Source organism: Gracilinanus agilis, chromosome 3 (genome assembly GCF_016433145.1).
Source record: "Gracilinanus agilis isolate LMUSP501 chromosome 3, AgileGrace, whole genome shotgun sequence".
NCBI lineage: Eukaryota > Metazoa > Chordata > Mammalia > Didelphimorphia > Didelphidae > Gracilinanus > Gracilinanus agilis.
Window position 1 is genome coordinate 149577144 of NC_058132.1, and position 26641 is coordinate 149603784.

The 26641-nt window shown below is 35.6% G+C and overlaps 1 protein-coding gene across 1 annotated transcript in view; it reads right to left on the bottom strand.

Annotated features, from left to right (window-relative positions):
• Positions 1-3867: 3867 nt before the first annotated feature.
• PARP4 (poly(ADP-ribose) polymerase family member 4) overlaps positions 3868-26641 on the bottom strand; it is a 108645-nt gene continuing 85871 nt past the window's right edge. The window contains exons 27-34 of the mRNA XM_044668974.1: positions 26277-26357; positions 22605-22700; positions 19686-19805; positions 14775-15146; positions 14580-14681; positions 13711-13810; positions 9321-9453; positions 3868-4518 (exon numbers count right to left, since the gene is read on the bottom strand). Of these exons, the coding sequence (XP_044524909.1) occupies positions 4317-4518; positions 9321-9453; positions 13711-13810; positions 14580-14681; positions 14775-15146; positions 19686-19805; positions 22605-22700; positions 26277-26357 (1206 nt within the window). The 3' untranslated portion in view covers positions 3868-4316. The remainder of the gene's footprint in view (positions 4519-9320; positions 9454-13710; positions 13811-14579; positions 14682-14774; positions 15147-19685; positions 19806-22604; positions 22701-26276; positions 26358-26641) is intronic.

Here is a 26641-nt window from a genome sequence, read left to right on the forward strand (position 1 = left end):
TAAATTAATCCATAATTTCTTCAACTGATTTATAGTTAGCATGAATTTAACCACCACCTTGATTGCCTTCCTTTAGACAATCTCTAGCTGATCAATGTTCTTACTAAACTATGGCACTTAGCAAAGCCAGGGCAAGGGAAGGCAAAGAAACCTATTGCGTTCTTGGTGATACAATGAACAAATATATGTGTATCATGCAAAAACAAGGGGGTCAATCTAGGTCCAGAGCAGTAAGAACAAAGGGAACCCTTCAGAAAATTCTTTGTCCATCCCCACATTGCTCAGATAGCCCCAGGATGGATGTTTTGGAAGGTGGGAAGTAGCTGTGACCAGTGCAAACAAAGCTCAGATCAAGACATTGCATGGTCCTGATGTCTTTAACACTGCCCAGAGATGTCAAAGAGGGCACTGAAGATCCAGCATTCTGAACGTCAGGGGGCAGCTGGGTAGCTCAGTGGATTGAGAGCCAGGCCTCGAGACGGGAGGTCCTAGGTTCAAATCCAGCCTCAGATACTTCCCAGCTGTGTGACCCTGGGCAAGTCACTTAACCCCCATTGCCTACCCTTACCACTCTTCCACCTATAAGTCAATACACAGAAGTTAAGGGCTTAAAATAAAACAAACAAACAAACAAAAAAAAAAAAACTAATGAGTTGAAAAATATTTAAAAAAAAAAGATCATAAAGGTCCAAAGCCTAAGAGGTAGAGATCAGTACAGGAAATCAGGGTACTCAGAGTCAACAAACAGAGCCAACCATCCTACCCCAAAACAGGCAGACAAACCTGGCCCTGGCTCAAAGCCATAATTCAGGAACTAAAGCTATAAAGGTAAAACAAAGAAAACATTAACTAGTACTAAAAAATGAATGCAAACCTAAAGATTCCTTAAAGGAAGGAACAAGTGTGAGCAGAGGCTCAAAAGAAAAATAAATGGACTATTCACAAGGACTACATGTATATCTAGGAGAAATGAAGCAAGAGATTAAAAAAAAAGTCAAAGCTCTTGAAGAAAGAATTGGAAAGAGAATAAGTATCTTAGAAGAGAGAAATTAGTAAGCCTTACCCAAGGAGCAGATGCCTGAAAACTAGGAAAGACTAAACAGAAATTAAGGACTGCATGAAATAGGAAGAAATATGAGAACAAAATAAAGAAATGGAAAAAATGCCAAAGAAAAGGTAAGAGAGCTGATAATAAAAACCACTCTAGGAGACAAGTCAATGAAAAATAATTTGAGACTCACTAGATTCCCTGAAAACCATAACCCCCCCCCAAAAAAAAAACAAAACACCAAAAAAACCCAACAACCTGGGCATATTTCAAGAAATAGAAAATGAAAACTACCCAGATACATTGGAGGTAAAAATAGAAACCATCGATCACCTCTTGAAAAGAACCCCTAAAAGCAGAGGTCCCAGGATTGTCATAGCCAAAATCCAAAGCTCTCAAGATACAATACTGTATATAACCAGAAAGAAGCACTTCAAATACCATGATATCACTGTCATGGTCACACAAGATCTGGAAGCTTCTACCATGAACAAGAAAAGATCTTGAATATATTATTCCAAAAGGTAAAAGAGAATAACTTTACCCTTTAAAGCTGTGCATAATGCTTCAAGGGAAAAGATGGATCTTTAATGGAAGATTTCCAAGTATTCCTAAGGAAAAGAATAGAGCTAAGTAGGAATTTTGAATATAAACACAAGAGTCAAGAGAAACCTCAGAAGGTAAATTTATCTGATCAACTGGAAGGAGATAGATAATGATGAAGAGAATGAGAATTCCTGACCTTTTAAAATAAGAACCCATATATTAGAATCAATCAGTATTTAGCCAAAGGAAGTGATTAATCTGAGATAATGATTGATTAGTGATTAATAGAATTATAATTACTTTATAGGGTTATAAGTAAAAACTAAGGCATTAACTATTACACTAATACAGTATAATTAGCTACTTCTTTTTTTATACTGTAATTTTCTATAAACCAGCATGTTGCAGTAAATTGTAACTCCACCCAAGCAGAAGGCCAGTGTACCCTGAGTAGAAGGTGTGACTCATTTGTGGGAGGCAATGCCCACTGTACACTCTCTAAGTGAAAGGGCTGAAGGCTAAGCCCTTTGAGTGTCCTCCCAGGGAAAGACCTTTGGGTCATGATCTCTGAACAGGTGCTGTAAGTGAAACTACTATAAAGGCTTATCCCCTTACCCTGTAAGGCACTGGCCTTTAACATCTGGGGCCTGTCTGAGGGAATGGGGGTGGGATGGGGTGGAGAATGGCCTTGGGCCCAGTGACCTGTCCCCTAGAAGTCTAGCAAGAGGAAGTGTTGGGATATATAACAGATGGAAAACTACTATTCAAGGGTTTTAGGTGGGAGGAAGCCTAATGACCCAGATTTGCTGAGGAACCCCATCTCTCTCAATAAACTTTTTATTTGCTTGGAGCTTTGCCTCTTCGTTTTCTTTCAGACTGGCTAAAAAATATTCATCATAATGATATTGTGCTAATGGAAAAGAAACAAGGATTCCTTAATAACCACAGTGTGTTTAAAGGTTTATTGAAGGAGTTAAATGGGAAGAAACAGAGGACAACAATATTGAAATTAGGGCAATTAATTACCCTACAAAAGCCTCCAGGTGTTTAAGTGAAAGGAAGAGTCACATGACTCTTACTTTACATCAAAAGCTAGAAGAAGTTGTGGGCCTTTTGTGTCTTTTAGTATTTCTTTTTTTTTTGTGCAAGAAGTATAGATTTAAAAAATAAAAAATAAATTGTATTGTACATTAAGTACTGTTCTACTTCCCACTTTTTGGGAAGACCAGGGTCTAAACTTTAAGTAATTTTCTCCCAAGGAAGAGCTTTAAGGAGCTGAAAAATGTGAAGGAAAAGGAACTAGTCCTTTGTCTTTGGAGGCCAGGATTCCCAAGACTGAATTGGTAGGAATCAAGGGTTCCCTTGGAAGAGGGAAAGAGTTCAGTGCCACAAGTCCTTGGACCCAACTGCAGATCTTTCTTATTAGATGGGACTCTTTTATGTAGCCCAAGATCACACTGGCTTTCTTGGCTGCCAGTTACCCTCATGACTCATTCATTGAGTTTGAGGGACACACAAACTTCTATATATTTTTAGACAAGCTGCAAACCATGAATTGTGAATGTGATTTCATTGGTATGGAGTATACCCAGAAAGGAAGCTTCCTCTGCCAATACTGATCAGCATTTGCTCTATAATTGACAGTTCCAGAGATCAGCACATTGAAAAATTAAGTGACTTGCTCAAGATCACACAGCCAGAGTATGTGAGAGACAGAACTCAAACTCAAGTCTTCCAGATCTACTCTGACATAGGCTCTTTAACCATTATGCCAAAGCCAGATCAGCAGAATCAAACTGTACATGAAATGACTACAATAACATACAAAAAAAAAAAAAAAAAAAGAAAGAAAAGAAGGCCAGAGGAAGTAGAACTTCAGGTAGACTTAGTGAGTACAAAAAAAAAAGCTTAAAAAATATTTATTAATTTACTCAGTGCTACCTTGGTAAATGCTAGAGGCTCATTCAATTAAAACATTACTTTTACTTTTTCTTTATGCGTATTTTTACTTATTTTTGTTGAGAGCTGTGGTTTGTTGGGGTGGGGGTTTAACTTTGGAACAGAAGACATTATTTGACTACAGAAGACATGGGTTGAACTCCTAATTCTACCACTTGTTAAGACAAGTCACTCACCTTCTGTGTGCTTCAATTTCCTTTTCTGCAAAATGGGAGTGATGATATTTGTAGTGCTTACTGTGTCACAACCCAATAACTCACTGGGAAAATAAAATTAAATCATATGGAAGTACAGAAGAATTCTGAAGGAATGGATTATTTCAAGTGTTTACTTTATTATAGTAATTGAACTTGTACAATTCTATAGACTGAACATTTTTTGCTTCCTAGGTCTTAATCCTAAGTATGACATACTCGCTATCCCTTTTCTAACTCAGTAAACAATGATTTCCTTTAGATAAACTTAATGAATTTTACAAATGTTTATGTTAGTCAAAATTAAGCAGTTAAGCACTGAAATCAAAGAATTAATCCCATCAAAATATCAAACTAAGTTAAACACTAAATTTTCTATATCATAATTATTCTTTTGTTGCCGACAGATAACATGTACTTATTATAAAGTAATTTATTTTATATGATTTTCAAATGACTGGCTTGTGAGCTGAATATAACAACATATTACATTTTAGTAATTTTCTATTCAAATAAATGTACTTTACATACGCAAACAAGAAAAAGCCTCAAATACAATTTGACAAACTTTAGCCTTGACTGCAATTAAGCACTTTGTAAAGAGGGGATCTGGTGCTTATTGGTTGAATTCCCAACAATTGCTTGGTGGCAGAGTCCCAGTCTTTGCCCAATTCAAGTCGAGAGCAAAGAGATGCATATTGTGCTTCTGTTCTTCTTACCCATTCCACTGCTTTTTTTACTGCATCGAAACTCCAGGATGTGGCACAGGATCTAAGAATAAATGGGATTGTTAGACCTTATTATCTGGCTATATATGAAGCCAGGCTTGTGGCTTAGAAGAAATCATATGAAATGAAAGCATTAGGAATACTGTTTTTACATTTAACAAAAACAACTAATTAAAAGTACTATTTCCAAGCAAATAACCAAATTCTTTTGCCTGTTCTTCATATCCTTGCCTAATAACAAAGATCCTTGCATATTTAGGTCTTATCCCTAGCATAGCCCTTCTTATTCCTATATCTATTATCACTGCCCAGAGCATCCTTCCAAGGTCTTTTCATTTCCCCATATCCTAGCCATTTCAAATGACTCAAGGCCAAAACTCAAAAAGTACTTTCTCTGTTAATCTTTCCCAGACTGTTCTAGCCTATATTGACTTCCTCCTTTACCTAAATTCATACTGCAAACCAACAAGCTAACATTTAAAGATGGTTTACTAGGGAGGAAATATGACTTGGTAATGTGTTACATCTGTAGTCATAGAGCTGTATTCAAATCCAGCCTCAGAGAATTGTTAGGTATATGACTAGGGGTAAGCACTTAATCTCTCCAAGTATCAATTTCATCTGTAAATAGGGGTAAAATATGCATCATGTACCTCACAATATTGTTGTGAGAAATGTATGCCTGATACTTTACAAACTTTAAAGTGTTATGGAAATGCATTATTATTATTATTAGCCATTTCATCTGTTAGCTCTGTCTCCCAACCTGCAAACGAATAGAAGCAGCTTGGTGTTGCAATAAAGTGTTAGAGCTAAAGTCAGGAGGATCTGAGTTCAAATCCTAGTTCAGACACTTACTAGCTGTGTTGACCCTAGGCAAGTCACTTCATCTCCTCCTGCCTAAGTTTTCCTCTTTTGTAGAATGAGGATAATAATAGTACCTACCTCCCTAGGTTGCGATATTTACAAAGCACTTTACAGACCTTAAAACTGTTAATTCTAGTTATTATGATGAAAGGCAATGTTCATAGCTTATACCATTTTTTGTATTTTTGTATTTCTGATACCTAGGCATAGATTAGTCACTACTAAGTATTTGGTAATTAAGATTCATGATTTGAAAAGTAGAAAATATTTCCTTATAACCAGCACTTAAAAGCTCTAATAAGATATTTTAAAAGTTTACCTTGATTTGGGTTGCCTAAAACAATAAGAAAGGGTTATTTGTGTTTTACTTTACTGCCTTCCTAATATAAAGAATGAAATTTCTAATATCATTGTGTTTAGAAGAAAACAGTGAAGAGTGCTGAGGATTTCCTTAAAGAGTAGGCTTTGATATAAAATTGTACTGAAAATTTTGCTTTGCTTTGAGCAAGACTTCGGGTCATAAGAATTAAAAAGTATTTAACTTTTATATTCTATTCCATACTTTATTTTTTTTTTCTTTTGGCATTGTTTTGTACTGTTCGACTTCCACAAAGTCCTACTTAGTGTTTCATTGTGGAATGGAGCTGAGTCCAGGATTCTTGAATTTTATGCCAGCAAAGCTAAGTTCTCTTTGATTCCATCATGCTGGAAAGGTCTGGTATAGCATCCAAGAATAGACTATGTTTTCTGAGGACCTATCTGGATAAGCATGGAGAGGCTTATTACTTCTTGTAATGACTATATTCTTTGGCAAATTATGAAATAAGAATATTTCAAAACTTTAATGGATCTGTGGTTTCATTGAGAAAAATATTCCTTCCAAGACTTGATTGATAACCAGATAAATAAGGTTATAATAAGAGAGCACCTATCTTCATTTGATGAATTCAAGTCACCTGGCTCAGATAAACTACATCCTTGGGTCCTAAAAGAACTAGCAGATATGACTACTGAGCCACTGAAATATTTGAAAGAACACAGGAAATAGGATAGGTAGCACAAGATCAGAAAAGGACAATTAGCCTGATTTTCCAAAAAGTAATGCCAACAGTCAACAAACTCTAGACCAACAGGTTTGACATCTATTCCTGGGAAAATTCTAGAATGGAATAATTGGTGAACATTTAGAAGGGAATTACAGAGAACAGCATGGCTTCATCTAGAACAAGTCATTCCAGATTGACCTCATTTCCTTTTTTGACAGAATTACTACATTTTAGCACTGCTTTTGATAAAAGTATCTCATACTCTTTTTGCGGAGAACATGGGACTAGACATTAATACAATCAGATGGATTGAGATCTACTTACACAGCCTGACTCAGAGTTAGTCATTAGCGGTTTTTAGTGCAGTACCCTACTATGTCTGGCCTCTGATGTTTTATATTTCTATCAATGACTTGGCATAGAAAAAGGCAGAGATGGTATGCTCATCAAATCTGTAAATGAAATAGAGCTGGGAAGAATAGCTGACACAATGGATAGCATAATCAGGATCTAAAAGGAACCTGACAGGCTAGAGTATTGGGTTGAATCTATCTGATGAAATTCAATAAAGAAAAATATAAAGTCTTGCTCTTAGGAACAAAAATTCAGCTCCAAAAATATAAAATGGTGGAGGAATAGTTAGACATAGCAAGAATAGTAATTACAGAGCATTTTCTTCCCTTGCTTTCAAACTTGGAGCATCCTCTCCCACAAATACACATAAAATCCTGGGATGGAGAGAGTAAAGCCAGACTTAAAGCACAATGGCATTAAGCCACTTGTGGCCAATTCAGAATTCAGGAAATGCAGGGCTGATGATGCTCCTTCTCTTCAGGCTTCATGAAGGTCACTGAAGGATGTGCAGGGCTCAGTACTCCATCTCTAAGAGGATCACCATCACTGTCATTGGGTATAGCATCTCTGTTGGATGAGTCAATGTGCTAAACCCCCTAGGCTCACTTTTTAAAAAAACTTTTACCTCCCATTTTAGAATCAATATTATTAGTTTTAAGGTAGAAGGGTGGTAATGGCTAGGCAATGGAGGTTAAATGACTTACCCAGAGTCACACAGCTAGGAAGTATCTGAGGTCAGATTTGAACCCAGGTCCTCTCATCTTCAAGTCTGACTCTCTATCCATTGAGCCACTTAGCTGTACCTGCAAGACTTACTTTTTGATAGGTAGCATTTGTTTCTATCATGCCCAGCCTTAGGCTTGCCTGGGTGCCATTGTGTTCTGTAGCTAGAGTGCTACTGGCTGAAGCTGTTCTGGTTCCACTCTTTTGGGGCTTTAGTTCCTCAGTTTGGTCTCATCTTTTGAGAAGAGGCACAGGGCAACTGCTTCTGTTTGACAATTCTTCCTGTTTTAAAGGCTTGGTGAAGGACTTAACCCTACCTGAAGGTAACCCTTACATATCTATGTTTCCCAAATTTCTGAATCTAGGCAAATGAGTGACTGGGGGTAAAAATAGTTCCCACCCTCTTTTGGTTCTGGGTTCATTGTCAATTCTGGCTTTTTCATGTGCAATTGACCTCATATTGGTCCCTTAAATGGTGTAAAAATTTTTATTTGCATTTGAAAAGGCTTCACTCTTCCATTTCAGCATCTCTATCTTTACCATTTATGACTTTAAACTTTGCTGAAATCTAAAAAGGGCCCACTCTTAAACAATGATTATACTTTACAATATTCTGTTTCTATACTGCTTTAATATAATTGCTTTTGCTTTTACACACATCATCACAATTGATTGATTTTTTTTAACATTTAATAACATTCATTTTTAACATGATTACATGATTCATGCTCCTACTTTCCCCTTCACCCCCCGCACTCCCCCCACCCATGGCCGATGCACATTTCCACTGGTTTTAATATGTGTCACAATTGATTCTTAAAATAACCCTGGGAAGAGTTCGGTGACTTGTTCGTGGTCCTCAAGAATAGTAAGTTATGAGAAATAGGACTTTAACACAGGTCTTTCTTTACATCAAATCCAGAACTTTTTAAACTAACACCATGCTGCTTGCTAAATCAATTAATAACATAAGACATAAGAAAAATGTTTCACCTACTTAAGAAGATAAATTGATTCCAAGGACTGTATAAGCACTCATTTGCATAGTACATGTAATGGGGCAATAGTATGTGCCAATTCCCAATCATTTATTGAAACACATTTCCAAAAGATCTCTACTTGCCAATGTTTCTTGGCTTAATCATTTTTACTATATCTGCTGCATGTCCTTGAAAGGAATACACCTGATTATTTTAAAATATTACATAATTCAGATTATTTTTTCCTTAATCAAAATGTTTTTATTGAGCACCAACTATTCATTTAAAGAGGTCAAAAAGGATGTGAACTAAAAAAAGGTCACAGGATTTGGCAATTAGTAAGGCAATGGTACCTTTTGACAAAGTAGATTCTATAGAGTGGTTGTATCAGAAACCAAATTATAAGGGGGTTGAGGAGAGCTTAGGAGATAAGGAAGTAGATACATCAAAAGGAGACAATTCAAGAGGTCTTATACCAGGGAGGAAGAAAAGAGGATGATTATTTGGGGAATAAGAGGTTTCATTTTTTTTAAGATTGTGATTAATTAGCACTATACTAAATTCTATGAGCTAGACCAGTGATGGGTAAACTTTTTAAAGAGGGGGCCAAAGGAAAGGAAATGCTCATCTGTCAGTCTGTTTCTAAGGCAACTCTGTAGAAATTTCATTGTATTATATCCTACTCATTATATTCCTCAGATTAGGAAAATGTCACAAGGCCGGATAGAACATTTCAGGGGGCTGCATCTGGCCTGAGGGCCATAGTTTGCCCATCACTGAGCTAGACAGAAGTAGCTTGCTAGTCTTATTTAAATTTTATAGTACTTTAATACAGTGTTATTGCTCAATTATGCTCAATACTGTTTAAAGCATACCTGTAAGTAGTTGAGTCATCTAATTTCATCAGGGACTTGACTGTTATCCCTTCTAGCTCCAGTTTAATTCGAATGAGCTGTAGCACCAGAAATGTGGCAATCAGCTGTAGTACATTCTCTTTTCCTTTGAGACCTAAAAGAAAAGTCTATTTTAATAGTCATTTCCAATTAAGAATATTAATAGTATGAAAAACATGAAAACATAATAGTAGATCTTGAAACCTTATGCAGAACAACACTCTGAAGAAGCAATATTTAACAGACACATTTAATGTCCTTAACATAGCTAGGGGTTCAGTGGATTGAGAGCCAGGCCTAGAGATGAGAGAGGTCCTGGGTTCAAATTTGGCCTCAGACACTTCCTAGCTGTGTGATCTTGGGCAAGTCACTTAACCCCCCATTTCCTAGCCTTTATTGATCTTCTGTCTTGAAACCAATATATACAATTAATTCTAAGATGTAAAGTAAGGGATTAAAAATATATCATCTATTAAAATACATATAATATATAATATACTAAATACATATAAGAATAGTATACAAAAGTCACACTATTTTATATCAACATAAAAGCATTTAAATTTGTGGTGGTTCTACTAAACTAGAAAGACTTTGAATATGGTACTGGTGATGGGCTTTTTGCTGGTTGTAGATAGCCAGAATAATTAAATTCAGAAATATTTATCACTCAAAAGTGACTTGACCATCAAATAGTAATGCTTTTTTTGGCCATAGTGACTCACAAAATTAAATATTAAGGTAGGGCAGGGGTTTCACTCTGCTTAGGTACAGAAATTATCCACACTGATTAAATCATGGATCTTTTTTTCTTTTTTCTTTTTAAACCCTTAATTTCTGTGTATTAGTTCCTTGGTGGAAGAGTGGTAAGGGTAGGCAATGGGGATCAAGTGACTTGCCCAACGTCACACAGCTGGGAAGTGTCTGAGGGCAGATTTGAACCTAGGACCTCCTGTCTCTAGGCCTGGCTCTCAATCCACTGAGCTACCCAGCTGCCCCAAATCATGGATCTTTTGGAGTAAAACTCTTAAGATCATGTATGTATGGTGAAGGGGCAGAGCACTTGAGTTTTCTCTTTGCCAGTGAGGAGAGTCTTAGTTAAATGCCTAGCTTCAAGCTGAAGATTACATATTCAAAGGGGGTTCTTAAACTTTTTGTAGTTTAAAGTAAAAAAGTCTTTGCTCTAAACCAAAACAAAATTTGGTTGAACTCTTATAGTAAAATCCCTAAAAATTATTTTCTAAAATGCCTACTTCTTATAATGTTTTCACTTTTTTCTTGATTTTTTTACAACATGGTTAATATAGAAATATGTTATGCATGATTTCACATTTTTCATTGATACCACATTGCTTGTCTTTCAATGGATTGAAGGAATAAAGACAAAGAGAATTCATAACTCAATTTTAAGAAATGAATAATTTATTTAAAAACACATTTAAAAATTATTATAATTATAGTAATAAATGAAAGAACAAAAGAAAATGCATTCTTCTCCAAAATGGTACCCAAAAGCATGACTGGTATTTTTAAAAAAATTTACTGAATATTAGAGCTCCTTTGATCTAATTATAAAAAAAAGTCCCAAAACTATATAGTCCTTTTCATTTCTACCAGCCCCTGTCTTTAAATTGCAAATTCATCGTATTGAAATAGAAAGGGCTCTTCTAATGATCATAGTTTTTTCTTCCTCAACCAAACTCTTTCATTAGACCAGTGGGAAGGAAAGGGAGATGGCACCACCAGTTTCTCACCTGACCCCTACTTCTTACAGAAAGTTCTGGGTTACAAAGAGCGAAAGTTTGGGACCAGAGTAGAAATCCAGAACAAGAAACATTAGTGCTTGGGCTCCTATTGATAAACTGGTTTTATTAGTAAACGTAGAGCATAATAGCTAGTAATAATAGCATTAATATAGAATTTTAAGGTTTCCAGAGCACCTTACATAAATGATCTCATTTGATCTTCACAACAACTTTGTGATATAGTTGCTATTATTATCCTCAGTTAATAGATGAGGAAACTGAGATCAAAGGTTAAATGATTTATCCAAGGACAAAATAGCTAGTATCTGAGGAAGGATTTGAACTCAGTTCTTTCTGACTCCATGTCTAGTTTTCTATCCACCGTGGGTCAGAAAAACTTCAGTGGGGCTAGGGACTATGATGTACATCTTGGGGATTAGTAACAAGTCAAAGGTTGAATTGAGCTCAGAGCTGTGCACTGGATATGAGTCTCAGGTATTCAAAGGATGGATGTTAAGTCAGCTTGGTGCTATCTTAAGTCATAAGATACCTTAGCTAGACTAGCCTAAACTAACTCTTTTAGAATTTTCAGAATAGAATAGTGAGAGATGGAAAAGCTGATGGCAAGTAAAACTCAAAGAAGCTTTCATTAGGCTGGTTGTGGAGGTGTGGATTGATATAGTCCCAGAATCTCAGTGTTAAAAGAACTCTGAGAGTCACCTGGCTGAACACATACCTGACCAGATATATGTTATACAACAGCCTAGAGAAGTAGTTATTAAACCTCCCTCTGAACACCTTCAGCGACAGGAAACTTGCTCCCTTCAAAGGCAATTCAGTTCAGTTTCTAAAAAGCCCTGATTGTTAGGAAAGTTTTCATCTATATCAGGTTTAAATCTGACTGACTGCAACTACTACACTTTTGTCCCGTCTTGTGATACCAAGAAGAAAAGATCTAATCCATATTGAATCCATTTCAAATTGCTATCCCTTCTAATACTTGAAGACAATTACCACATTCCCCTTAAATGTCAGGGCGAATATCGCCTGTTAACTGATAATGGTGGCATCATCTCCAGTCCCTGTATCATTCTAATTGCCCTTTGCAAAATGTGCTCAAGTTTATTAATATTTCCATTAAACAGTGGCAGCTAAAACTGAAAATAGTACTTCACATGTGGTCTGACCATTTTAATTGATGTGTAATAGTATTATCATTTGCCATCTCCTCACATGGTATCACCCAGTTCAGGCCCTCATAAAATCTAGCCTAGAGTATTGCCATTGTCTCCTATTTGCTCTTTCTGTAGTCTACTGTTTCCCTCTCTACTTCATGCTCGACATGGCCACCAAATTAATATTACTAAACAACAAGTTAGACAATGTCGTTCTCCTATTCAACTTCAGTGGTTTCCTTTTTCTAGAATAAGATGCAATCTCCTTATTTTCTTTCTTTGTAAATGCTTTATTGATTCTTTTCTTTTTAACATCACTTTCTCTACTCCCATCCCAAAAGAACCTTGTCTTATTAGTTCTTATTGAGTCAAGCAAAACAAAGCAACAACACATTGTCAGCCTGGCTTTTAAAGCGCTTTCCATCTGGCTCCAGTTTATCTTTCCAGGGTTATTTCAAATTTTCTCCTTCACTCATTTGATATTGCAAGCAAAGTTGTCCCACCAGCTGTTCTTAGGACTCAACATTTTTTTTTTACTTCATTTGAATTTATTTTGTTATTCAGAAGAAACAATATTATGTCACATTGTGACAGGACTCAACATTTTGCACCACAGGCTGCCTCCTTTTTTTGCCTTTGCTTCCCAAGATGCCATCTTCTTTTCAAAGTTCTGCTCAAGTGTCATCTTTTAAATATAGCTTTTCCTGTTGTTACTGTTCCTGCAATTGTTAATGCTTTCTCTCTTCTCAAGTGATCACTTACTTCTCTGCATTCATGCTGTACCCCACCCCTCAATTGACTTGAAGACAGGGATTGTTTCATTTTTGTTTTGCCATCACCTAACAGAGTGCTTTGCACACAAGAGCTTAAGAGATGTTTATTGGCCAATCATAACTAGAGACATAAATTCAGACATGACTGTGGGCTATTACTTCTCAGCATTTCTCCCTAAGAAGTAGTGAAATTAAGTCAAAAATCTATGTTTAGCCTGCAGACTAGTGGTTTACCATCCTGCCTTTAATTGCATTCTTTTGATCACAAGATCATAGATTTAGAGTTGGAAGGGACATCAGAGATCATCTAGTTCTACTGCCTCATTTCACGAATGAGCAAACTGAAGCTTAGAGAAATGAAGGTACTGCTCAAGGTCACCCAGGCAATAGCAACAGAAAAAGGTTCAAACCCAAATCTTCTTCACTCCAAATCCCTCTTTTCACAACATTGCTCGAGTCAAAATTTTGAAGCTGTATCAATATCTTCTACTCCGCAATACAATCAAGATATGACCAATGTTAAACCTTTGATTAATCTCAAAATATTTAATGATTCAGAGGTTTTTAAGGTAAGCATAAAAATACAATTATTCTGAATGCAGAACACCAAAAATTTGGTTTCGAGTTAATATAAATATAATCATTCCATTTGATGAATACTGGAAAGAAACAGAGTTACCTAGGGAGTGAATGCCTTTTTGCACAAGAAAGATGTTTAAATGATTCACATTCAGGTTTAAAATAAGTCCAAGTTCAGGGCTAAGTTTCCAAAAACCCTCCTGTAAAATTAAGGGGAAAAAGAATGACAATTAAAATTTCAGTTTCATTCATTTTATATTTTAATTTCATCAAGATTTAAAAAAATTTATTCCTATAATAATAAAATGCATAATAGAGTCCAATAAATCTCAAATATGATACCATACTATAATTTTTGGACATAATAGAACTTAAAATGCCTAATAACATTTATAAATAGAAAGGTAGGCTATCAGTAAAGTTTTTTTTTAATGAATCTGGACTATAAATGTTTTCAGTATGAAAAAATTTTCAAGGCTAATGTCCAAGTATCAATATTGTTTATGTTACTGGAAGCCTCCACATGGCCCATCTGGAACTTCTGTATAGAATGTTCACTTGCTTAGTGTATGACAGGATGAGTTCTTGATTTTTATTACATTTGGAAACATATCTATATTCTAAAGAGATGAAGCAGAGGAAAATATATGTATTATTATATAACATAAATGCATGTGTGCATAGAACATATATATATATATTTAAAATTAAATTCACAATAAAAGGTTTATACTTGGCTACGGTTCATACTGAAGAATATATGTAAATTTAAAAACATATACATTTAAAGTTTTTGTCCCTCAAGAACTTATTTAGAAACAAAATATCAGTCTAGAACTTCATAAAATAAGCCTTATTCCATGGCCTTTGCACTGATTTTAATTTTCCCTGAAAAGAAACAGTCACGTTCAGGCACATTGTGTGCTGACCAGCTGAGACAAGCCATCACTAATAGAGAAAGATAGATACCTCATTCTGAAGAGTAAAAACCTGAGTCCAAGGCATCAAATTCTCTTTAATAACAATCAACCAACTTCCCTTGTGGGTCATATGAGTCTCAGGTTTTTGTGTCTGAAAGGCAAAGATAAAGTCAGTAAAGAAAACTTTCATGTTAATGGTTATGCAGATCTTATCCAAGTTTGTTTTTAAAACACATTACCTTACCTTAGCTACAGATGAGGTAACATTCTGTTCTACAGAATTTTTTTCTTTAAATGAGAAACCTGAAGTCACTACTTTTGATCCAACATCTCTGGATGGAGGAAGAGGAGGCTGGAGGGGTTGTGGCAGTTGTCCATCTTTTTTCAGTCCAAAAAAAAGTCCACGACTTGATGCAAACTTTTTTTGTTTTTCCCAAAATAGTGATTCGCCTCCTAAACTAACATCTGCAGAAGCGGCAGTTGATTCAACAGACCTCTCCTTAAGCATTAAAGGTGATTGATACATTTTACTTTGAAACTCAAATGAATTTAACTGAGAATTAGAAAAAAGATGAACAGAACCTGGAAGAGCTGGAACAGGAGGAGGAGGAGGAGGAGGAGGAGGAGAAAGAGAAACAGAACCTAGAAGAGGAGGAGGAGGAAGAGAAAAAGAAGGAACAGGAGGAGGAGGAGGAGGAGGAAGAAGAGAAAAAGAAGAAGCAGGAGGAGAAAGACCAAATAGAGGAGTATTAGAGGAAAGAGTATGAGAAAAAGAAGAAGGAGGAAGATCAGGAGGAGAACAAGGAGAGTCAAAAATGTCATCTGATAGGTAGTCTAAAGCAGGAGAAGAAAGAGAGTTTGCAGGAATAAAAGTAGGACTAAGGAATGTAGTTGTAGGTAAGGCAGAAGCTGAATAAGGAGCAACAAAGGAGGAACCAAATAAACGTGAGGAATTAACCACAGGAAGAGGAGGGGGAGGAACTGGAGAGGAAAGAGGGAAATGGGTTGCATAGTACCTATCTTGATTTTCACGTTTATGAAATAAAAATGCCTTCTCTGAATCTTTCATAGTAAGATTTAATGCTTTGGAATGGCCATCCTGGTCAGAAGCAAGGAGATCTGCTGATGCTTTTAGTGATGTGCCAGAAGTCATTTCTAATGAATAATCTGAACGAGATTCCTCATCCATTCCTGAGCACTCTTCCCAGCTTGAGCACAGTTCAAGTTCTCTTTCTGGACTGTCTGGACCAAGTGGTGCTGAAACTGCCATCAAACAAGGAGTAAGGTCCCCCAAAGTAGCATTCTCTGAACTTAACTTAAATACAGATGTATCTTTATTAGGAACCATAAAATTATGTTGCTCCATTGAAAGATTTTTGACACGTTTTTTCAACTGGTATTTCATGTAAGAAAGGGAAAAAGAACAAAATACAAGATTTCAGTCTTTAAAGAAGTTGAACAACTATGTCTCCTACCAATGAAAGAACATTTGAGGAGGTGATTTCCAAAGTAATTTAAATAAAGACAACAGACATCAAAAACACAAGGTACATAAGATATAAATCAATCTTTCTAATATCACTAAATAATTAAGACACTAAAAGGTTTCCTAAAGATTTTTAAATTGTTATTATTATAATCTAGTCACCCTTTGTACAATATGGATAAGTTCAGGACACAATAATACAGGATAGCAGCCTGTAATTCCTATGGGAATTACACACAGGACTGGATGGTCATGGATCCAGAAGCAATTGCTTCCACCTCTCTCTTAGCAGCTGCTTCTTCCTTTCTAGTTTTTTGCTTTTAATTTTCAAGTTAATAAGTATTTTTCTATTGATATAGCTTTTAAAATTTTTTAAAAAATTTTATTCTCAGTTCCAAATTCTCTTTCTCTCTCCTCCTTTCCTGCCCATGAAGAAGGGAAGAAATATGAAATACATTATACATATGAAGTCATAAAAACATATTTCTACATTAGTCATGTTGTAAAAAAAGTAAGAAAAATAAAGTTGGAAAAGCATGCTTCGATCTACATTCAGAGTTCCTTCTCTGGAGGTAGATAGCATTTTTCATCATGAGGGCTTTGAAATTTTTGTGGATCATTGTCTTAATGAGAGTAGTTGTCTTTTAAAATTAATCATCAATAAAATATTGCTGTTGATCTGTACAATGTTCTCCTGGTTCTGCTCACTTCACTCTACATCAGGCTTTCCTAGGTTTAAGAAAAACCAAAACATCCCTTTTGCCATTTCTTGTAGCATAATAGCATTCCTTCACAATCATATCCTACAGTTTGTTCAGCCATTCCCCAGATTGCTATCCCCTCAGTTTCCAATATTTTACCACCACAAAAGAGCTGCTACAAATATTTTTGTACATATAGGTCCTGTTGGTGGGTCTGCCTGTCAAGGCTCTCTGCATTCCAGTGTGGCCGGAGCAGTGAGGGTTTGAGGGCTGGTGCCAGAATAGTGGTGGTGTTAGAGGAGAGATCTTCAAAAAACTCTCACTTGATCTTTCTATGCCCACTGTCATTCTCTATCTTGTCTAGCCTTTGTGGCCAAAATTCTTGAAAAAGCCACCTACAATAGATGCCTCTACTCTCTGTCCTTTTGCTCACTTCTTAACACTTTACAATCCATCTTTTGACCTCATCATTTCATAAAAACTGCTCTCTCCTGTCCAAGCTGTTGCAAAGGCCTGCCAATTTCACTTTCCCAGCATCTCTCAAAGGAAAATAGCCTAAAAAAATTTTTTTTTGTAAAATATGAGGCAGAGTTCTCAGCTGAGTAGGGGCCAGGGTTAGGGATCAGGAGCCCTGGGGAGGTTTCAGAAGGGATGCAAAGATCAGAAAGGCTACAGTGGAAAGTGATACAGTAAGTTGATTAGGGAGGTATAGAAAGAAAGATTGCCTAGAAGCAGTGAGGGCCCAGTTGAGGCTATTTCTACTATCATTCAGCAGCATGAGTGTTGGAGTTAAGGCAACCAGTGGTAGAAGCCATCCAACTCTGAGGCTTGCCTGGCATGGTACAATTGCTGATATCATAAGGTAGCCAGGAACTCAAGAGAAGAGAACAGTGTAGAGTTGAAATAATTCACCAAAGGGATCAAGATGTAGAAAAAAGGAGAGAATGCCTAGTACAGGGGAGATGACCTGGGAGAAAACTGAGGAGTTGAGAGATTGGAGAACATGGTGTGAAAGAAGACTAGAGTTTGGTAAGGAAAGGCAGATGGAGAGGCAGAAAGCCATTAGCTTAGAGTCAGATAAGGGGATTTCAGAATTCTTAAACACAAAAGTCGTGAATTTGTGGGTGATGGTAAGATCAAAGGTATGCCCATGTATGTGTGCAGCAGAGATGGGGTAGAAGAATAGGAATAAGAAGTGAGTTGACTGAATGAGTGGTTAAGGTGGTTTGAAGGAGAGCCAATATATATACTGAAGTCACCTATTAGGAGGGCAGGAATCAAAGAGGATAGAAAAATTGTGAGCTAGAAACCAAACTCTGGTAGGAAGGAAGGAGAATGACCTAAACATTCACAGACATCTACCTGGATTTTGATAAGTATGGTAGATATGCATAGCATGGACATTAAAGAAGGAAATGTTACTAAGTGATAGAGATGGGGGGAGAACCTGGAGATAGTAATGGAGCAAGGAATATTCCAATTCATTCACATTGACCAGTGATTTGAGAGGAAGAAAAGGATGTGATCCAGTAATGGAAAAGGTGACCAGGGAGGCTGTGTCATCAGGAGGGAGCCAAGTTTCAGTGACTACTGGTTGATGAAAAGAGATGGAAGTGGAAAGATTCAGGATAAAGGGAAATTTGTTGCCTATTGAACAGACATTTCAAGGGTACAGTAGAAGGGATGGATGGTATTTGGTTGGAATTCTGGGGTAGGAGAGTTGAGGTTAATGATAATAAGGACTTGGGAGGTGGGAGATGACGGAATAGGATTTGGATGATGACCTCCAGGAGTTCAGAATTACTGAAATGTGTAGGTCTAAAAGATAAAAGAATGTTTAACATTGTTTGGAAGGCAACATTCCTCTTTACAGAGGAGACAAGCACAGCATGAAATAAAATGCACTTGGTTAGATAGTCAAATGGGAGGCCTTATTTCACCACTCCTCTCCGAAGGCTGAGATTCCATTGAATTTACTTTCTCTGTCATGTATGCCAGCAATTAATCATGACCCATTTACACTGTAATTTAAATGATTCATCTGTGCATATATATATATACATATATATGCATGTGTGTGTGTATGTGTGTACCTAAAAATTCTCCTTTTGGATATGGGTACTGTATAAGTTCTTTCATAATCGAAATAATCTCTTATTTTCTTAATCACTTAAAGCACCTTACACTTCCTCACACAGTTCAACATACCTAGGAGGTGTTCAGTTGATAGTTGTTGAATTGAATGGAGGATGTGGTATATGCAAAAACTAAAGCTGTGCTAATTTAATTTTGGCAAAGAATTAGAAAATTTAGGGAATGTCCATCATTTGGGAAATGGCTAAACAAGGTATGGTATATATTTGTGATGGAATGCTATTGTGCTATAAGATATGATGAAGAGGATGATTTTAGAAAACCTGGGAAGACTTTTTATGAACTGAAGCAAAGTGAAGTGAGCAGAACTAGGAGAATAATTTATACAACATTAGTCTTATAAAGACAAATAATTCTGAAAGACTTAGGAACTCTGATCAATTCAATGGAACCAACCACAGTTTCAAAGGACACATGATGAAATATGCTATCTACCTCTAAATAGAGAAGCTCTAAATAGAGAGATGAGATTTGAGTGCATATTGAAACATTTTTTAAAATATGGTTAATACAGGAATTTATTTTGTATGAGTATATATATTTTTAATGGTTTTTATTTTTGTATTCCCTATTTAATAGATAAATGGAAAGGTGGATGGAGAGAATTTGGAACTGAAAATAAAATAAAACAATTAAAAAAAATAAAGATGTGAGAAGAGAACATAATGAGAGAGAGAGAGAAAGAGAGAGAGAGAGAGAGAGAGAGAGAGAGAGAGAGAGAGAGAGGCCGCCAAATCTGACTTATGAGGATCCATCTTGAAAAATAATCATAAATTAAGGTTATATGACAAACTTTTTTTGCATTAAGACTTACCTTCTTTTTCATAGCAAACGGTTCCACTTCCCAATCCATGTATGGCAGAAAGTCTACATCTTCTGTGGCAATAAGTTCGAAAATATTTGGAGTACAGGAATCCAATGATTTATTGCCATCCTAAGTAAAAATGAATGAATTTAGAAATGGTTTTTATAATAAAACTATTATGACTCCATAGTCAATGCACAAAAACAGTAAGCCCCAAATAAGAAACCTTGCTAGAATTAGACGATGTGGTCAATAAATATCGTCTTCTAAAACTGAAGCTAGCCAAAATAAATTCATGAGATTAACTAGCTACAAAAGTGGATAAACTATGTCCATTACTAAGTAACTTCAAAAAATTTCAGGAAAGTAACTAAAATGTAACTTATTGTAGTGAATTCAATTTAATATGAAAGAAGCTCTAGCTGGCCACATATACACATTTAAAGGCTAGGGATTCAGCGAGGCAAGGGAAGACATTGTCCTCTGATCTTGTCCTGTACTGCTCATATTTAAGAAAGAGCAAAATGGATTTGGGATTGAGGATTTTGTGTGGGGGAGGTGGGTGATGAATACATCAATGGATACAACAAATCCAGAGACTCCTTGGAAATTTGCTAGAAAAGTAGCATCTAAAGGGGAACTGACAAAAAGCAGTTTAGTATTTGGCAATTAAATAGAGAATAACATGAACTTTCTTATTCTAGGTCAGAATGAAGACAGTGATCAAAGAAACTGCTCTGCTTTTTGTGAGGAAGAGGGACCACTTTGGTGAAGATCTTAAGTCAGAGGCTAAAAGCAAAGAAAAACTCTGTAGCCTCAGGGTCAACAAGATTGTGCCTGGCAGTGATCATAAAGGTCAGCAGGCCACCATCATAAAGTGACCTTGTAAGACCAAAAGAGAGCTGCCCCAGCTAGGGAGATGTGGAATAGAGTTAACAAAAAGACCACATTGGTAGCTGTACAGGACCCAGTGGTATGAGTTGTCTCCACCTTTGGACCATGACCACACATCTTTCCCATGTATGTACTGTCTATATGTGTTCCAGATTTCCCACTAGTTTTGGAATTTGAAAGGTAATGTATCCAAGTTTGAAGAAGTATTTTATTAGAGGATAGCAGGGTGATGCAGGGGATAGATCACCAAAGAGCCTGTAGCCACGAAGACCTGAGTTCCAATCCTTCCTCAAACTTACTTACTACCTGTGTGACCCTGGGCAAGTAACTTAGCCACCTCAATTCCTCATCTATAAAATGAGGATAGTAACACCTGCCTCCAAAGGTTTTTTTGTGAGGATAAAATTTAGATATTAATTGTAAAGTGCTTAGCATAGTACCTGACAAATAGTAAGTGTTATATAGATGTTAGCTATTATTTTTATGTTGTTTTTGCTATTTTTCTTATGCTATTTCTTTACATGATTTTGCTTTGAATTAATTATATCCTCTGGTTAACTGTTAAATATCAATATATCAATGGAGGCTTGTGATTTATGGTCTTGAGGGAATGAACTTGAGGTACTTTTGTCTGAGTGATCTACTATATGAATTGTTAAGTGCTCCCCATTCCCCATGGGCTATAGGTGCTAGGGAAGAGGATAAATTAATCTTCCCTTATTCTCATGGAGTTTACATTTGACTATTTATAAAGAAAACTAAAATCTATTTGATTATATTGTAATGTTATAGCTGTCCAAAAAATGTTAAAGCTGTAAGTTGATGGCCCCCATGAAGTCTAGAAAAAAATAGAGCCAAAAATAAGAATTTATCATTGTTTACCTAGGGAAAAGGTAAATTTGTCATTGTTTATCTAGGAAAGCTGGAGAAGGAATGGAAAGACACTCCAGTATCTCTGCCAAGAAAACCTCAAGGCGGGTCATGAAGAGTCACAACTGAAAAAATAACTGAACAATCTAGGAAAGAAGCTTTTCTTATATTAGGCTACTCATATCAACTCTTCTGTCAAAAACATCCCGACAGTAAATTCAGAAGGACCTAACAATATTCAGCAATTAGAGTAACTTAATAAGTATTTGTTGAATTCCAATCAAGGTATGCTATTTTTATAGGAAAGTCTGAGAGTCAAGGATCACTACAGGATGGTTTACCTTTCAATGGCTCAGCTAACACAAAATTACTGTCCCTTAAGAGCCAATATATGTATATGTATATGTATATGTATATGTATATGTATATGTATATGTATATGTATATGTATATGTATATGTATATGTATATGTATATGTATGTAAAACCCAGCAGGATCCAAAATAGAACGTTGCCACCAAAGTAGTATTCTTCAGGTACTGCCTGTTATCCCATCAGACCATTACATTCTAGGTATAGGTTTAAAGTCAGTATGCTAGAGAACCTCATAAAGCTGATGCAGCCAGATATGCAGACAATAATTCACAACAGATGAGACTCCTCCCATGTGGTCTTTATAATTTTCCATCATCACAGAAATGAACTGGTTTGTTTTACTAGACTTTGTTGATAGGCACCTATTACAAACCACTGGAGCCACGGGATAGTCTACCACTTTTGCAATGGTTAAAAGATTAACTTCAATTCTCAGGTCCACTAGTTTTCTTAATTAGGGAGAAAAATATTTGTATTACCTGTCTCAAAGGATTGTGTTAAAGAAAGGTGTAAAGCACTATAAGAATGTTAGATAGTGTTACTTACTATTAATGAAGTAATAGTTATATAATTATTAATAATATACCTATGCTTTATAATATCCTGGAAGATACTTATTTTTTAAAGCAAAATATCACTTAGTTTTTCTACTATGCCACATAACTGAAGTTTCTCATGATAAATTTAATAACAAATATAATTAACTATGATTTAACAGTTCTAAGTTTTCTTATTTTATTAGTTGAGACAAATAAAACAATTTAATTGCCTATTAACAACAATACTTACCCTTTTCTCAACTGCCACAAAACTTGTAAATTGTGTTATAATAGAGTTCTCCTTGCTGAGATTAATAATCAGAGACTTCAAAATTTGCTTCTTCATCTAGGTTGAAACATTTCAAATGGAGAAAAATATTATACCAAGTGGATGTATTTTATATTTGAGGTATACAGAAATAATTCGCACAGTCACAAAATGTACCTTTTCTAGAAAACCCTTTTCCCTTCAGATAAAGAAGTATGGCCCTATGTTCCAAAAGAACACTGTACTTGGAATAAGAAGATGTTGAGTTCAAGTTTTGGTTTTTCCACATTCTTTTAATATATCTTAATCTCTCAGCTCCAGTTTCTTCATTTTTAAAAAGGATACAATTAGGGGTAGCAAAGTGGTTCAGTGGATTGAGAGTCACACCTAGAGACAGGAGATGCTGGGTTCAAATCTGATCTCAGACACTTCCTAGCTGTGTGACCCCATGCAAGCCACTTAACCCCCATTGCTTAGCCCTTAGAACTCTTCTGCCTTAGAACCAATACCTGGGATTTGATTCTAAGACAGAAGGTAAGGTTTAAAAAAAAAGGATAAACGGATTAAAAAGATACAATGCTACCTGCTTTTTATTTATTTAACAGAGTTGCTGTGATAATTAAATAAGAATTTATGTGGAAGTGTTTTCTGAAAAAGAAATTGAACAAGCCATCAAAGAACTCTACGAAAAACTCGCCAGGGCCTGATGGATTCACAAGTGAATTCTATCAAACATTCAAAGAACAACTAATCCCAATACTATAGAAATTATTTGATATGATAAGCAAAGAAGGAGTCCTACCAAATTCCTTTTATGACACAAATATGATACTGATTCCAAAGCCAGGTAGATCAAAAACAGAGAAAGAAAACTATAGACCAATCTCCCTAATGAACATAGATGCAAAAATCTTAAATAGAATACTAGCAAAAAGACTCCAGCAAGTGACCAAGAGGGTTATCCATCATGATCAAGTGTGACTTATACCAGGAATGCAAGGATGGTTCAACATTAGAAAAACTATCCACATAATTGACTATATCACAAGCTAACAAACAAAAATCACATGATTATCTCAATAGATGAAAGAAAAAGCTTTTGACAAAATACAACACCCATTCCTGTTGAAAAGAGTAGAAAGTATAGGAATAAAAGGACCTTTCTTAAAAATAATAAACAGTATATATCTAAAACCATCAACAAGCATCATATGGAATGGGGATAAATTAGAAGTCTTCCCAATAAGATCAGGAGTGAAACAAGGATGCCCATTATCACCTCTATTATTTAACATTGTACTAGAAACACTAGTAGTAGCAATTAAAGAAGAAAAAGAAATTGAAGGTATTAAAAAAGGCAATGAGGAGACTAAGTTTTCACTCTTTGCCAATGATATGATGGTCTACTTAAAAAATCCTACAGAATCAACTAAAAAGCTAGTAGAAATAATCAACAACTTTAGCAAAATTGCAGGATACAAAATGAATGCACATAAACCATCAGCATTTCTATATATTTCCAACACATCACAGCAGCAAGAGGTAGAAAGAGAAACACCATTTAAAATCACCCTAGACAATATAAAATACTTAGGAATATATCTACCAAAACAAACACAGGAATTATACGAACACAACTACAAAACACTTTCTAAACAATTGGAAAAACATTGATTGCTCATGGGTAGGATGAGCTAACATAATAAAAATGACCATTCTACCCAAATTAATTTACTTATTTAGTGCCATACCTATCAAACTACCAAAAAACTTTTTTTACTGAATTAGAAAAAACTATAACAAAATTCATTTGGAAGAACAAGAGATCAAGAATATCAAGGGAAATAATGAAAAAAAAACATGAAGGAAAGTGGCCTGGCAGTACCAGATATTAAACTATACTATAAAGCAGCAGTCATCAAAACAATATGGTATTGGCTTAGAGACAGAAGGGAGTGGAATAGACTTGGGGTAAGTGACATCAGCAAGACAGTGTATGATAAACCCAAAGAGCCCTACGTTTGGGACAAAAATCCACTATTTGACAAAAACTGCTGGGAAAATTGGAAAACAATATGGGAGAGATTAGGTTTAACATCTCACACCCTACACCAAGATAAATTCAGAATGGGTGAATGACTTGATAAAGAAGGAAACTGTAATTAAATTAAGTAAACACAGAATAGAATACTTGTCAGATCTCTGTGAAAGGAAAGATTTTAAAACCAAGCAAGAGTTAGAAAAAAATGCAAAATGTAAAATAAATAATTTTGATTATATTAAATTAAGAAGTTTTTGTACAAACAAAAACAATTCAACCAAAATCAGAAGGGAAACAACAAACTGGGAAAAAATCTTTATAACAAAAAACTCTGACAGAGGTCTAATTACTCAAATATACAAGGAGTTAAATCAATTGGATAAAAAAATCAAGCCATTCCCCAATTGATAAATGGGCAAGGGACATGAATAGGCAATTTTCAGATAAAGAAATCAAAACTATCAATAAGCACATGAGAAAGTGTCCTAAATCTTTAATAATAAGAGAAATGCAAATCAAAACAATTCTGAGGTATCACCTAGCTAAATTGGCTAAAATGATACCAGGGGAGAGTAATAAATGTTGGAGGGGATATGGCAAAACTAGGATATTAATGCATTGCTGATGGAGTCGTGAACCATTCTGGATGGCAATTAGGAACTATGCCCAAAGAGCTCTAAAAGACTGCCTTCCCTTTTATCCAGCCATACCATTGCTGGGTTTGTACCCCAAAGAGGTCATAGATAAAAATACTTGTACAAAAATATTTATCGCCGCACTTTTTGTGGTGACAAAAAACTGGAAAATGATGGTATGCCCTTCAATTGGGGAATGGCTGAACAAATTGTGGTATATGCTGGTAATGGAATACTACTGTGCTCAAAGGAATAATAAACTGGAAGAATTCCATGTGAACTGGAAAGACCTCCAGGAACTGATGCAGAATGAAAGGAGCAGAACCAGAAGAACATTGTACACAGAGACTGATACACTGTGGTAAAAAAGAATGTAATGGACTTCTCTACTAGCAGCAATGCAATTACCCAGGACAATATGTAAAAGAATGCTACCCACATTCAGAGGAAGAACTACAGGAGAGGAAACACAGAGAAACAGTTGCTTGAAAACATGGGTTGATGCAGACATGATTGGGGATGTAGACCCAAAACGACCACACCAATGCAACTATCAATAATATGGAAATAGGTCTTGATAGATGACACATGTTAAAACCAGTGGAAATGCGTGTCAGCTATGTGGGGGTGGGCTGTGTGTTTGGGGGGGTCAAGGAGGGTGAAGGGGAAAGTAAGAACATGAATCACGTAACCATGGCAACTTTTTCTAAAAAATTAAAAAATAAAAAAACAAAGATATAAAAATTGATGAATATTCTTCATCATGTTGTCCTTTCATTCTGGGATATGATTATATCTAAAGATCTTTCTAACTCCAAATTCTATGATTCTATAATTCTTCCTATCACTCCTACTAATGAACACATTTATTTCTTCATCCAGATTACCTAACTTTACATGTTGTTAGTTATGTAAGTTTAAGAAAGATTTCCTAAGATTTAAACTCTTAGGAACATATTTTCTATAGAAAGAACAAACCTCATGTTTTGTTTCATCCTCATGGAGTACTCCATCTTCATAATCTCTGATGATAGCTCTAGCTGTTAGCTTATGAAGCATCTACATTTCAGGGGCAAAAGAAGACAATCAGAACTTTTCTTTAATTACTACTTTACCTTCTCAACTTTTAAAAGTCATTAATAAACTTCCTTAGTTTCTCAATTTAATTATTTTTTTAAAAAATAAGCAAGTAGAAGGTTTGGCCAGGTGATTCCCACTCAATACTAGGAAGATGTCTATACAAATGTTCTCTGAGAAAAGGTAAAATATTGCAGCATAAATTTTTTTCTTCTCTTTATAAGTTATTTATAAGGATTGGCCCTAAGAAATGACTTAGATGACCC